The sequence below is a fragment of the Protobothrops mucrosquamatus genome, unplaced genomic scaffold (genome assembly GCF_001527695.2).
Source record: "Protobothrops mucrosquamatus isolate PMUCROS unplaced genomic scaffold, P.Mucros_1.0 scaffold1887, whole genome shotgun sequence".
NCBI lineage: Eukaryota > Metazoa > Chordata > Lepidosauria > Squamata > Viperidae > Protobothrops > Protobothrops mucrosquamatus.
This window is the reverse complement of record NW_015388013.1, coordinates 185,598-198,917: the sequence shown is the minus strand read 5'-3', so window position 1 is coordinate 198,917 and position 13,320 is coordinate 185,598. Positions and strand designations below refer to the sequence as shown.

The following is a 13,320-nucleotide window of genomic DNA, read 5'->3' as shown; positions in this document are numbered from 1 at the left end:
TATGGAGAAGATGGATTGTTTATATTCAAAAGAAGCATAGAGTGGTAGAATATAACTTAGGTTTTTAGATTCTTTTATTTTGTTTACTCTTTCTATCTTTTCATGTAGATTAAGACATTTAGTGGAGTTAGAGATATTAGTAATTGTTTATTTATATATGAATATTATCCTGGGATTTGGTTTGGGAAGTCCGGGGTGGGTGGGGGATTTTACTTGTTTTTGTGTTTATCTATGTTTTTGATTGTTTTTTATGATGAAAAATAATAAAATTTCTTTGGAAAAAAAAAATACTCCTAATTATTTTATTTCTACCCTTCCTCCCACTCCCACCCCCAATCCCCACCCCCAGACTTCCCAGAACTGATTACAGGGTTAAACAAACATCATCCCCAATCTAAATATAACTACCCACATATAAAGCAATCAAAAATAAGATCTCTCTAAAAATAATCTATCCATCTTCCCCAAACTTAAAGTTAAACCTTCAAATATACAAAAATCTTTACCATTTCTTTAAAATAAAAAACAACCAGTAATCTTACTGCTATTATTCATTTCTTAATTCAAATCTTAAGTATAATAATAATTCACAAATTATTTCCCAAATATCTAATAATATTCTCAAATATTTTGAGCCCATTTAATCATACAATCTTTAATTCTATAAATTCTTCTTATATAAACTCTATTTCAATCTTTAATCTCAAATACTTTCAGTCCTTTAAAATAGTATAAATTTCTTCAAATAATAACTTCCATTCATTTAAATCACATTATTAATAATAAGTCAACTACAATTTACAAATTATATCCCTTATATCCAATAATATCATTTCTCCAATATTTTAAACCCATTTAAACATACAATCTTTAACTAATTTTATAAATTCTCCTTATATGAACTCTACTTCAGTCATTCAAAATAAGTAATTCCTTATAAGAAACCTCCAATAATCAACTACTTTCAGTCCTTTAAAACAGTATAAATTTCTTACAAACTTATCACCTCATTATTATATTATATTATATAATAAAATATTCTCTTTCTTTTTTATAACAAATTCAAACCATTAGTATACCAAATCAAAAGTTCTAGAAACAAAAACTTCCAAAACATTCCTTATAAATCTGTCCTTCCGGATCTCTTCAATCTCACACCTCCCATCAGCTCCAAATAATTCAACAAGCTGGTGCATTTCTTCCATTCTTTGAAATCACTTTGAAATCACTTTATTGATGACAAATCAACCTTCAAAGCCAGTAAGTAAAACAGCAACATCTCTTGGTATATTTCTCTAACGCGCGACCCCTAAATTAACTCTATAAACTTTTTTTTTCTCAAAATTTCTTCAGGGTCGCACACCAGAACCACAACCAGATCTATCACAGTTTCCTCTCTCAGCTTTTCCTGCTCATCTTTCAATCCTCCTCTCAGGGCAAATATTTCCACAGCGTCTTCAACTTTTACAAGTCTGTCCTCCTTCCCTTCAGCATTTTCAGATAATTCATTCGCCCTTCCCTCTATACAGTCTGCATGAGCTGTAAAACCTTGAAAAGCAGATGCGATGTTTTCATATAATCCATCTTTCAGTATGATTGACGAAGGGAACGAAGGTAAAAGCATTTTAGATTTAGACTGTTATAGAATTCATATAACTGGAGATAAAATCACAGCTTTAGAAAAAGCAGAGATTCCAGTATACTTTAAGGGCATTTTAAAAACTTCTTCTGAGTATAATTTACTCACAAAACAATAAATACAAATTATGTAGACGAAAAAAGGAAAACTTGAGCTTTCAGTGGGCTAAAAAAAAAAGAAATCGTTACAATGTATCTCTATCCATTCAATAACCGGAAGAAGAGTGAAAGTCTTCTTAGCAGCAAAAACAAAAAGACAGCAAATCCGCAGCCATTTTCTTCTTACTTTAGCTTTATACAAGATAAGGAAGATGTTATAATATTCTCTGAGTTAAGGTCTTAAATCACTCAAATCCAGTCCTCCTGGTCAGTTCCGTCTACTTGCACTCTTACTCACAGTTTCAAGTTCTTTAAATAGCAGATGTGAAGGCTGCGCCTGGCTTTGTCCCTAAAAAGAAGGAACAAAGGCACCATGGGGTGCGGAGAAAAAGCCCAGACTACGAGAGAGCTTTCACCCCCTCCTCCAGACAAAAGAACAGAGGAGAAAGGGAGCTCCATCTCTATCTGAGCAGGCTCACCCCTCCCTCTTCGCCCGAGGAATGAGGTTCCAAGCCGAGAAACAGCTAATGACCGCTGTTTCTTCAGGCTTTGACGCAACCCCAGGCGGGCGGCTAAAAAAAGCCGCCATTCCCCGCAGCAATCTCCACCGGAAGCCCCAATAAAAGTATTCTTTTGAGATAATGCCTGTTTCAAGAGTTCTGCTTTCTTGGGTAGTTAGTTGAAGTGGAACCTTACACAGATAGAAGAAATGGTCTACGTGCACTACAAGCCCCCAGATACCCCCTCCCCCCATAGGAGAGTGGCAGAACCCAAATAACCTAAACCCAGAGAATATGCATGATTAATAATTGAGGGTTCTGACAGACTATAAATATTCCATTCAACTACTAGAAAGCTTTTCATAAACCTTTCTATGCAAGAACGGCATACCCTTATTTTTAAGGCTAGGTAGAACCCTACTTCATCAGTTGAATTACATATTTTCTGTATTCAAAATACCTTTCAACTGTACAAGGCTTGTTTTAAATTGTTCAAAACATTTTTCTAAGACAGGTGCAGAGTATATCTTATAACTGACTGGCTAGGTTGGTGTCATTTTATTTCTGAACTATTCAAAACAATTTAATTAGAATTGAAATATACTTCACCAATTTGAAACCAGGTCAAGAAAACCTCATACAATAATACTAAACTAATAGCCTGATCTTGCAAGGTGCTGTGAAACATTTCAAGTGTCATATTGAGCATGATGGTCTCAGATTTCATTGTAGAAATGTATACAATTTTGCTTAATTTGTTAAGCAGAAGAAAAAGGAATTGGACTGGAACAATGTCTCTTCAATTTTCTAACATACTGTGTACACCAGAAACTGCATATGAATCCTTGCTATTTTATATATTTAGTTTCTTTGAATAAAGCATATATTTATAGGTGCTATTTCATTATCAAGACTATTTTCATTCCTGAGGCTTAAGACATTCTGTTCACTTTAACTTCTTTTGGCATTGTGTTTTAATTCAGTAAATAGTGTGGATAGAAAGCTAAGAATCTCTAGCTATACTAAGAATAAATTACCAATGTTAAATGAATTCTTAGGTACTGTCATGACATAAAATCATTGCATAAAAATGATGCCAGATATTTTGCAGCAGGTGACAGAATGTAGCCAATCTAGGCTGTTCATCTCCCACCCCCTTAAAATGGATTAGTCCTAGTTAGTCCTTGCAAGGGATTCCACCAGGAAATTCCTAGGATGTCAGCTAGACTGAGAAGCTGTAAAACACTTTAAAAGAAGGCAGTGGTAAAGCATGTCCATGTTTTTGCCAGGCATTTCCATAAATCACCAGAAGTTATCTTTGTTTTTAATATTGAATATATGAGTAGAATCAATACTGCAGAACCTATGTGAAAACTACAAGATTAGAAATGAATGGCGGAGTCTTAGAAAATATACAATATAAATAAAGCAAGATTCAAAGCGTCAAAAGAGTCTGTTCATATTTCTGTTATAGGAGACACACACATATACTATGTAGCATTGGATCATTTCCCCCAATATGGCAAGGCTGCTACTGAATTCCCCTGTTGGAGCATACATTGAATCAAAATCAGAGGGAACATTTTGTTCACAGCTAGTTAAGAAGAGACAAAATTGCTATAACATTAAAAACTTTCTCAAATTCAAGGCACACAGCATTTTGCAGCGACAAGCTATTTTTTTCTCCCAGCAGCTAAAGACCAGACAGGGGCAAATTGGGACAGATAACATACCTACTTTCTTCTCAGAATTTGACATATTAGCACCAAATTTCAGCAAAGGACACTAAGAGTTGCAAAAAAGGAGCTGAGTGGGTTGCTCAGCTCTACTCTAGATCAGAGAATGAAATATGTTTTACTTTTTATTCTAAAAGGTGGTTCAGACTACATAATGTTATATAAAGGAAGAAACTGATCTGCATGAGGTACACATTAATGACTGCAGAAGTTATAATAGAAAAGAATGTACACCAATCCACTTTGCCTAAATATTTTCATTTTTTAATCTGATCATACTGTACAATATCAACTCTTAGAAATTCAGCTCCCAAGGGTGCTCAAAGATGGATCCAGTCCACATTGTGAAAAAGATTATAAATCCATAGTTTTAGATATTTAATCTAAAATATTGACTAGCCTGAGAAGCGAGAGTATTCAAAATATGTCTTACTTTATCTGAATTATTGACAGAAATTTTTATGGAGCTAGACCAAAAGATACTGTTTTTCCATATTCCCTTTTTGAGACTATGGTTCAGTACCAACTGTACTTGGTCTAGCAGAGCAGGGTTTGTCCTTTGAGAAAAAGAGATGAAGTATTTTGATCTGACAGAGAAAAGTCTTCATTATCCAACAGGAGCACTATGAACTATGAATGCTTAGGAATAAAACAAGACTGGCAGTCTCAAGTGCAATTCGGTTGTTCGAACAGTTCAGAAAATTCAATGCATTAACCTTACATGTTACTTTAAAATGTAACCTTTAAACTTCACATTACAACAATACATTTCCTGCTCCCAGACCGCACTCCAAAATCAATTAATCATCACTCAGGCAAATATACCATCAACATTTTTAATTAGCACTGATGCACTCTTTTTTCAGATCCATCTGTCACAAAGACTATTTAAAACCTGACTTATTGGGCTTTGCTTAGAAAAGGATCTGGTTAATATCAGTGTGAAAAGGCAACATTCATTCAACTACCATACACTGCTGCCTGATAATCCCTACCCTTTCCATAAATTGCTGATAAGAGCTGACCCCGGGTCTCCCAACTAGTTGTAAATCAAGTAACAGCAGCTCCCATGCAGCAAGGTTAATTTTAGGTCACTATTTATCCAGCAAGAATGTTGACTTGACACTTAAGTGTGTTGCTTATAAATATGATAAATGGAGGAAACACCAGTTGAGTCTGTCAGGAAGAAGAAAAATATAAAGCAGTCCCTATGCTACAAAAGTATTTTATTAATTCATAGTAGTAGTTAATAACTAGGTTTTAAACAACAGTAAACATAATTTCAATCTTGCTCTCACTAAAGATAATAGAAAGCAAGTGGAAAGGTGAAGGAAGTTACTAAGATAAGTTCTAAACTACTGGATAATGATTTTAACTATAGCCAATTTGGTGGGCTCAAAACATTAAAGAGACACCAATTACACAGGTCCCTTGACAATACATGCACATACTCACATACTATTACTCATTATTCACTCTTCTCCACAGCTACTCCTACTCCTGGTCCTCCTAGTACTTCCTGTGAATACTACTACTAGTACCTGGAATATTACATTTACTACACTTGGAATAGTGCATTCAGTTTTGGTCACCATGATACAAAAAGATGTTGAGATTCTAGAAAGAGTGTAGAAAAGATCAACAAAGATGATTAGGGGGACTAGAGGATAAAACTGAATAGTTGAATGAACTGCATACATCTAGTATAATACAGAGAAGGACATGGGGTGACTTGATAGCAGTCTTCCAATATTTAAGGAACTGCAACAGACAGAAGGGGGTCGGATCTATTCTCCAAAGCACCTAAGGGTGGGACAAGAAGTAATGGTTGGAAACTTATCAGAGAGAGATCCAATCCAGTTCTTAACAGTGAGAAAGTTAATCAGTGGAACAATTAATCAATGGAACAGCTTGTCTTCAGAAGTTGTGTCTGCTCCAAACTGGGAGTTTTTAAAAAGAAATTGAACAGCCATTTGTCCAAAAAAGCGGCCCCAATGTTTTGGGCACCAGGGACCAGTTCCATGGAGAAAGGTTTTTCCGCAGACCGGATGGGGCATGGTTTTACGTGCTGCCTGCATCTTGCAGATGGGGCTTCACTTGTTTGCATGGCCCAGTTGCTGGCATGCTGCAGCTTGGTGCCAGTCCACGGACCAAAGGTTGTGGACCTCTGGTCTAGGATCTCCTGGTTGAACTAGAAGACCTCCCTTCGAATCTTATTATTCTATATTCTATATATGGCAATGCGGCAATGCAAGCTCTGCCACTTTTGAATTTGTATTGTGATGTTGATTATGATGATTAGCACTAGTAGTAGATTTTGTAAAGGACAAAGCTTGCAATGTGATAGCACAATGCTCATTTCATCATTTGGACAAAAATTCCACCTGCTGAGGACAGCCATGTGCATGATGGTTAATATATTGTTTATGTTGATCAGCACTATGTCACTTGACATATTCTTTTAGTCTCGACTTATAGATCTCTTGGTTTCTGCTGGATGATGAGGATGGAACAACTTCTGTGCTCTTAAGTTTTTGCAAATTAAATTTGACTCTAAGGGAGACCAATAAGAAGTATTTATTTTAACAAGTGCAGCTGTACCAACAGTGCTCTGCTTATTATTAGATTATGTTCTGGGATGTTGGTCATAAGTTCATTTTGTTCACAAGTCCAAACAAGCATACATATATGTGGCACGCTGTAAACGAATCTTTTGATTTCTGGGACATTCTGGTTGGAGTTGTAGATAAGTTTGTTTGGATCAGTGAAAGTTCATAACTTAAAAGTTCATAAGTAATATCTATGTCAGTCACCAACATAAAGCTAGTTTACTTTTTAAAATGTCCTTCAATCAATGCTGCAATTCATTGACAATGTGAGTGAAAATTGCTTCAGAGAGTATGAATGAAAACCAATCCATAGGACTGCAATGCCTATATTTCTAATTTTGCTAAACTGTTCTTACAACAACAACAAAAAAACGTTTCTCTACGTGAATTAGGATCACCAAGTTGGCTCAATTTTCCATGAAACTATTCCTCTAAGCATGCACCACTAGCTGTAGCTTTGTCCATAAATTAGACCCTCAATTAAGTATACATTTATATGCCTGGTATACCTACATGTATGGTAGGTAAGTGACCTACCAGTGCTACTGTCACTCTGGCAAGTTTCTGGATTGATGATACCAAATGAAAGGGTGTGTCTTAAACTGAAATTGGTAGCCAAGATACTGTGAATGTACTGATATGATTGGCTGGCTCCATTGATACCAACAAATCATCTAGTACAATAGCCTATGCAAAGGATCATAGGGTCTTCAACTTTGATGAACCTCTTTAGGGATTTGAGGTTCAGCACCACTTTACAATGGGATTCACTAGCTAAGAGGGACCTGATGGCTTAAACATTATAGAGAGGTTTTTTTCCCCCAAACTTGGAAATTGATCATGTAAAAGATTTGCCTGAGTATTCTTTATGAATCCAGGTCACATCCTAGTTGAAATGTGTCCTAACACCAGGTGCATCAAAAACATTACAAGCTGAGGTTTCTCCATTTTAATAGTAGTTGAAGAAGAATGGAGAAACCTCATTCACAATTAAACTGTAAACTTATATTGGAAAAGATTTATGAGGCTACTGAAGAAATATGTGCTAAAATGAAAGAGATCACTACAGAACTAAGAGCCAGAAGCCTTACTCCAAACGCTCAAACTGACTTTCAGACTGCACCTGACCATTCTATAAATCAAAATACACCAGAAGAGGAATCAATTGAGATTAAAGAGGAATTTATTTTACCTTACAAGCACTTCATCTATATCTTTGAGGATCAGAAGAATCAAAGACTGAGACTTGAATCTTTAAAGCAACGAGGCTTTAAGAACAAGAGAAATAGACACCCAATGCAGAGGATGGGATGCTGTTTACCGACTCAAATGACACTACAAGCAACAGAAGGAGATCTATTGGCTGAAAGGGAAGCTTTGTTATGGAAACCTGCCTGGCACAAAAAGAAGGCTAGAATAAGACTGAAAAGAGAAACTTAAAATTATATGTAATGGATTAAAAGGCACTGTAGAACTATGGACTGATTTAAGGATTAAGATCTAAAGTTAGAAGTAAGAGAAAAATGGATGATTATTAGAATACATATTTTAAATAGACTAAGAATGTACTTTTTAGAATAATAGGTTTATTTCCATGAAAACTATTATGTAATGGAATGAAGAAAATCCTTTAGATCTGGATTGACTCAATAATTAATTGAACATGTTAAATTAGTAAGATGATATTTTTGTGTGATAATATGGGTGTTTTTAGGCATGATAATTACTTGGATGAAATTTGAATCTTACCTAACAGACTGAAATGATTTAAGATTTGATATTATTTTGCTAGGTTAAAGAGATTGATTGATTGATGGACTATATATGTATAGGGTAGACTAATATTTTATTTTAATCAGGATACATAATGTGTAGTGGAAAAAGAAATAAATAAGATTTGTGATAAAATTAAGGACTTAAGAAATCAGAACTAGAATATACCTGGAAAGGATACCTGAAGTGATAATGCGTTTATTTAAGGTTAAAGTTGACTATGGTAACTGTAAATTTATAGGGCTTAAAAACAGGTTTAGAATTTATAGAAATTTAATCTAGAAATGGATTATTTTAAATATATCGTGTTATTTGAGGGAAATAGAGAGGGAATGTCTAATGTATTGATTTGAGTTATTCATATATGGTTTTATTTTTGGATGTTTGATTACCCCAGCACCACGGTGTGTCTCAAGCACTTTGTTCTAAGAAACAAAAAAACAATAAAATATGTTTTTTTAAAAAAACATTACAAGCTGTTCACCTGGAGTTCTGCGGTATCATGCTGAAGTTCATTTGCCCAAGCCAGGAGAAGGTGAGTTTTGTTGACCTCTGCTGAAGGGCCACTCTGTCTGGTTCCTGATCAAGAGATATAATTTCTTGGTCTCTATTGTGAAAATTCACAATATTTTCCTTGATCTGGTGTCATATTTCTGCAGGCCAGGCCTTCTAATGCTTTGCTCTCCATCAGAACTGATGCTAATGTTTCACCCCCATCCCCAAAAGGTAGCAAGGATTTTGAACCAACAGTTCTCTGTATTTAAATCATAGTCCCCAGCAAATCACCATGCTCAATGTCATGGACACTGATGCCTTTGCCAGTTCATTCAAGCCTTCAAATATCTACTGGAATATCTGTGAATGTTTGGTCTAGAGCAAGGAGGCAATAGCCATAAATGAATTCATTGTTTCTATTCTCACTGCCAAAGTCATTGCTTTTTAAAAGCATCCTAAGAGACCACTCTGGTTTACCATTCATCTGTTTGTAAGGGAATCCCTCCCATCTTTTTGGCACCATTGAACTGAAAGTTGGAGAAACAGCACTCTTTGCTTGGAGAAAAGTTATTTCAAAAATACCTGAGATTCTCTGAGCCTCAGCAATGATATATCAGTCTGAAATACCTGTTCATCTTGAAAATCCCTGTAGTTTTAAAGAGCCACTAGTTGGAACTCAAGTTTAAACAGCTTGTATAGAAATATACTCAATGGTGCGTCCCTTCCCAATAATGGAGTCTAAGAGGGAAAAGGATCAACTACCAACTGAATATCAGAGCATAGTCCCAGTTCCCCCTCCATGAGATCCTAGAAACAGGGTGAAATCTTTTGCTTCATTAGGGAATGTAAGGATGTCAATACTGCCACTATGATTATGCAGAATTAACTTCTATGTTGGTTTGTCTTTCCTCCTAATTATTAGTATTTCAATTTCACTATTATACAATATCCTTAAATTTGCTTTTATGAAAGTGATAAGAAATTTAAGATAATGAAATAATGCTATAAAGCAGCGGTTCTCAACCTTCCTAATGCCGCGACCCCATGCACCCACGTGACCCACATGTGACCCACACGCACGCACCCATGTGACCACACGCACGAACCCACGTGACCACACATGACCCACATGCACGCACCCACGTGACCACACGTGACCCATACGCACGACCACACGTGACCCAGGAGCATAGAGATGGCTCTCCTGCTCGAGCTAGAGCGACCCCCTCAGCCGGCCGAATCTCGCCGCCGGGAAGGAGAGGAGAGAAAAGAATGGGAGAGGGGACAGGAGAGGGGGAGAAAGGGGGGTAGAATTTAGAAAAGAAAAGGAAAGAAAAAGAAACTTTTGTGCGGAGCCGGCAATCGCGGAGCAAGATGCCCGTTTGGTGCGGCGGCAGGCCGGCAGGCCCAGGCGCTCCTGGGCGGCCATGGCAAGCGGCAGCGAGGATGCAGGCCGACCACCGGCTGGGCCACCAGCTGGCCCAGCCCAAGGGAGGTAAGCACCCGCCGGGCCCCACGCGCGCCAGCAACCCTCCCTGCACCCGCCGCTGCTCCGCTAGCCTTACCTTGGCCACCGCATGTTCGGTGCGGCAGCAGGCCGGCAGGCCCAGGCGCTCCTGGGCGGCCATGGCACGCGGCAGCGAGGGCGCAGGGCGACCACCGGCTGGGCCACCAGCTGGCCCAGCCCAAGGGAGGTAAGCACCCGCCGGGTCCCACGCGCGCCAGCAACCCTCCCTGCGCCCGCCGCTGCTCTGCTAGCCTTACCTTGGCCACCACACGTTCGGTGCGGCAGCAGGCCGGCAGGACCAGGCGCTCCTGGGCGGCCATGGCACGCGGCAGCGAGGGCGCAGGGCGACCACCGGCTGGGCCACCAGCTGGCCCAGCCCAAGGGAGGTAAGGCACCCCCTGGGCCCCACGTGCGCCAGCAACCCTCCCTGCGCCCACCGGCCTCCCACCTCCCACCCCTGGCCTTCTTTTACTTACATTTAGGAGTTGCTCAGCAGGGAGGGGTGGAAACGTCCAGAAAGCTCACCTTAGGTGCAGACAACTTGCAGCACCGTTTGCAGACTGGGACTTTCGCCGGGCTCAGCAGGGCAGAGACAGGCTGGACAATTCCTATTGGCTTTTGAAAGCCAACAGAATTAGACTCTATTCAAGAGAGTCTATTCTATTGGCTTTCGAAAGCCAATAGATTCTATTGGCTTTCGAACGCCAATAGAATAGAGTCTCTTGAATAGAGTCTATTCTATTGGCTTTCAAAAGCCAGTAGAATAAGAGGGAGTAGCACAGGTAAGGAAAAGGGAAAAAAAGGGGGGGAAATGGCGGACTGCGTTGAAAAGGGGAAAAAAATGGCGGACTGCGTTGTTTGGCGACCCCCGTGAAATGGTCGTTCGACCCCAAATGGGGTCGCGACCCACAGGTTGAGAACCGCTGCTATAAAGCATCAATATATTTTGTAATTAACATAACTATCTCGCTTACTGTAAAATGAACCTTTTTATTGTTCTAATACAGGGGTCTCCAAACTTGGCAACTTTAAGATTTGTGAACTTCAACTCCTCAACATGCTTGGCTGAGGAATTCTGGGAGCCAAAGTCCATAGGTTTTAAAGTTGCTAAGTTTGGAGACCCCTTTTCTAATAAAATCAATGTTTTATTGATTGTTTTACCATTCAACAGTCTTATTTTTGACAAACTGAATAGCCAAGTAAAAAAGTTTTTAAAAAGTCTGCAAGGAAACCAAGGTTCATAATAGCATTGGGGGAGAGGGGGGAGAAAAAGGAGGAGGAAACATATCTATCCTATTGCAATCTTTAATTTTTTTTAAGCTCTTCAATGTTTAAACCAATTCAGGTATAGGTAGTCCTCAACTTATAATAGTTCATTTAGTGACCATTTAAAGTTACAATGGCAATGAAAAAACTGACTTATGGTCGTTTTTTCACAGTTACAACCTTTGTAGCATCCCCATGAAAATGTGATCAAAATTCATATGCTTGGCAACTGCTTCATACTTATGACCATTGCTGTGTCTCAAAATCATGTAACCACCTTTTGCTACCTTCTGACAAGCAAAGTCAATGGGGAAACCAGATTCACTTAATAATCGGGTTACTAACTTAACAATTGCAATGATTCATTTAACAACTATGCCAAGAAAAGTCATAAAATGGGGCAAAACTCACTTAACAAATGTCTCACTTAGCAACAGAATTTTTGGGCTCAGTTGTGATCGTACGTCGAGGACTACCTGTAATATGTTGACCATAGAAATAAACTTTTCTCAGGAAAAGTTTTATTATTTGTTACCTATTAACAAAGGTAGGAAAAAAGTTAGGCACCATTTCTTGATGGCTTAAATATAGGGATTCCAAACAATAAAAAGCCATTTTGTATTAAAAATAAAATCAGGAAAACAAATTGACAAAACTTCCCAAGTGTTATGGGCAATGTCATACTGCTAATCACTGAAGCAAAATATTTCCATGAAATGATATTCCCCCATCAAACTAAACATTGTGATTGTTGTCAAACACAGCATTCCCCATTTGGTCTAATACATGAAATATTACATTTTACAGTTCTGAGCCTGCCAAAATCAATGCACCATGGTGCCAGTAAAATGAAAGGGACCACACATGTACCAATGTCTGCAAGATTGGGGCTCATACCGCTGATCCGCATTTTAGGTATGTCAAAAGATTCCAGTTAAATAACAATTTAACAACTTACTTTTATTACCTACAAGGGCCACATGTAGTTGAGTTTCTGACTCTTCATTGACCTTCTTTACAACATTGTACCAATTTTCTAAGTTTTCAAAGCTCTGTTGGTTGGTAACATCATATACCAAAAGGACAGCCTGGAAAGAAAAGAAGGACAATATTAATGACAAAAAATCAAGACAACTAAATCGCATAAACCTAAGATAAGGGATGATGCATAAAGACTCTTAATACATAAGTTCTGCACAAGGGGAAAGATAACCTTTCAAGTTCATATATGCCACACAGATACAAACAGGTCAAAATCAGCATATTCTATACAAAATTTAGTTATTTAAAAATTACACTGTTTTAAAAATGATTTTGCATTGTTAATGTTGATAAAACAGAGCTGCAGTAAAAATGTATTTTTTATTTTTGCTCATAGACTGCTTCAACTGTATCATACTGAGAATTTTATCTATGTATTAGATTACTACACCACCATAACCAAGCAATTTTTATTTTTATTTATTTATTTATTTATTAAATTTGTTTGCTGCCCATCTCCTAGATGGTTCCGTCCCAGGCGACTGATGGACCCAGAGAGGTTCCTGACGGAGCTTGGGCCTTATCCGGGGGATCTGGTCCATGACTCGGCGGAAAATCAGGCGGCGGCTTGGGAGACAACTGCCGCCGCTGCATTGGACCGAGTCGTGCCTTTGCGGCCTCTGACCCGGCCTAGATCTCGTCTGGCTCCCTGGTTT

General features: G+C 38.2%; 1 protein-coding gene across 3 annotated transcripts in view; it reads right to left on the bottom strand.

Moving 5' to 3' along the window:
• Positions 1–13,320, bottom strand: part of RAB28 (RAB28, member RAS oncogene family) — a 194,815-nt gene that overhangs the window by 105,706 nt on the left and 75,789 nt on the right. For all 3 annotated transcript variants that reach the window (XM_015823497.1, XM_015823496.1, XM_015823495.1), the window contains exon 4: positions 12,582–12,711. In XM_015823497.1, the coding sequence (XP_015678983.1) occupies positions 12,582–12,711 (130 nt within the window). The remainder of the gene's footprint in view (positions 1–12,581; positions 12,712–13,320) is intronic.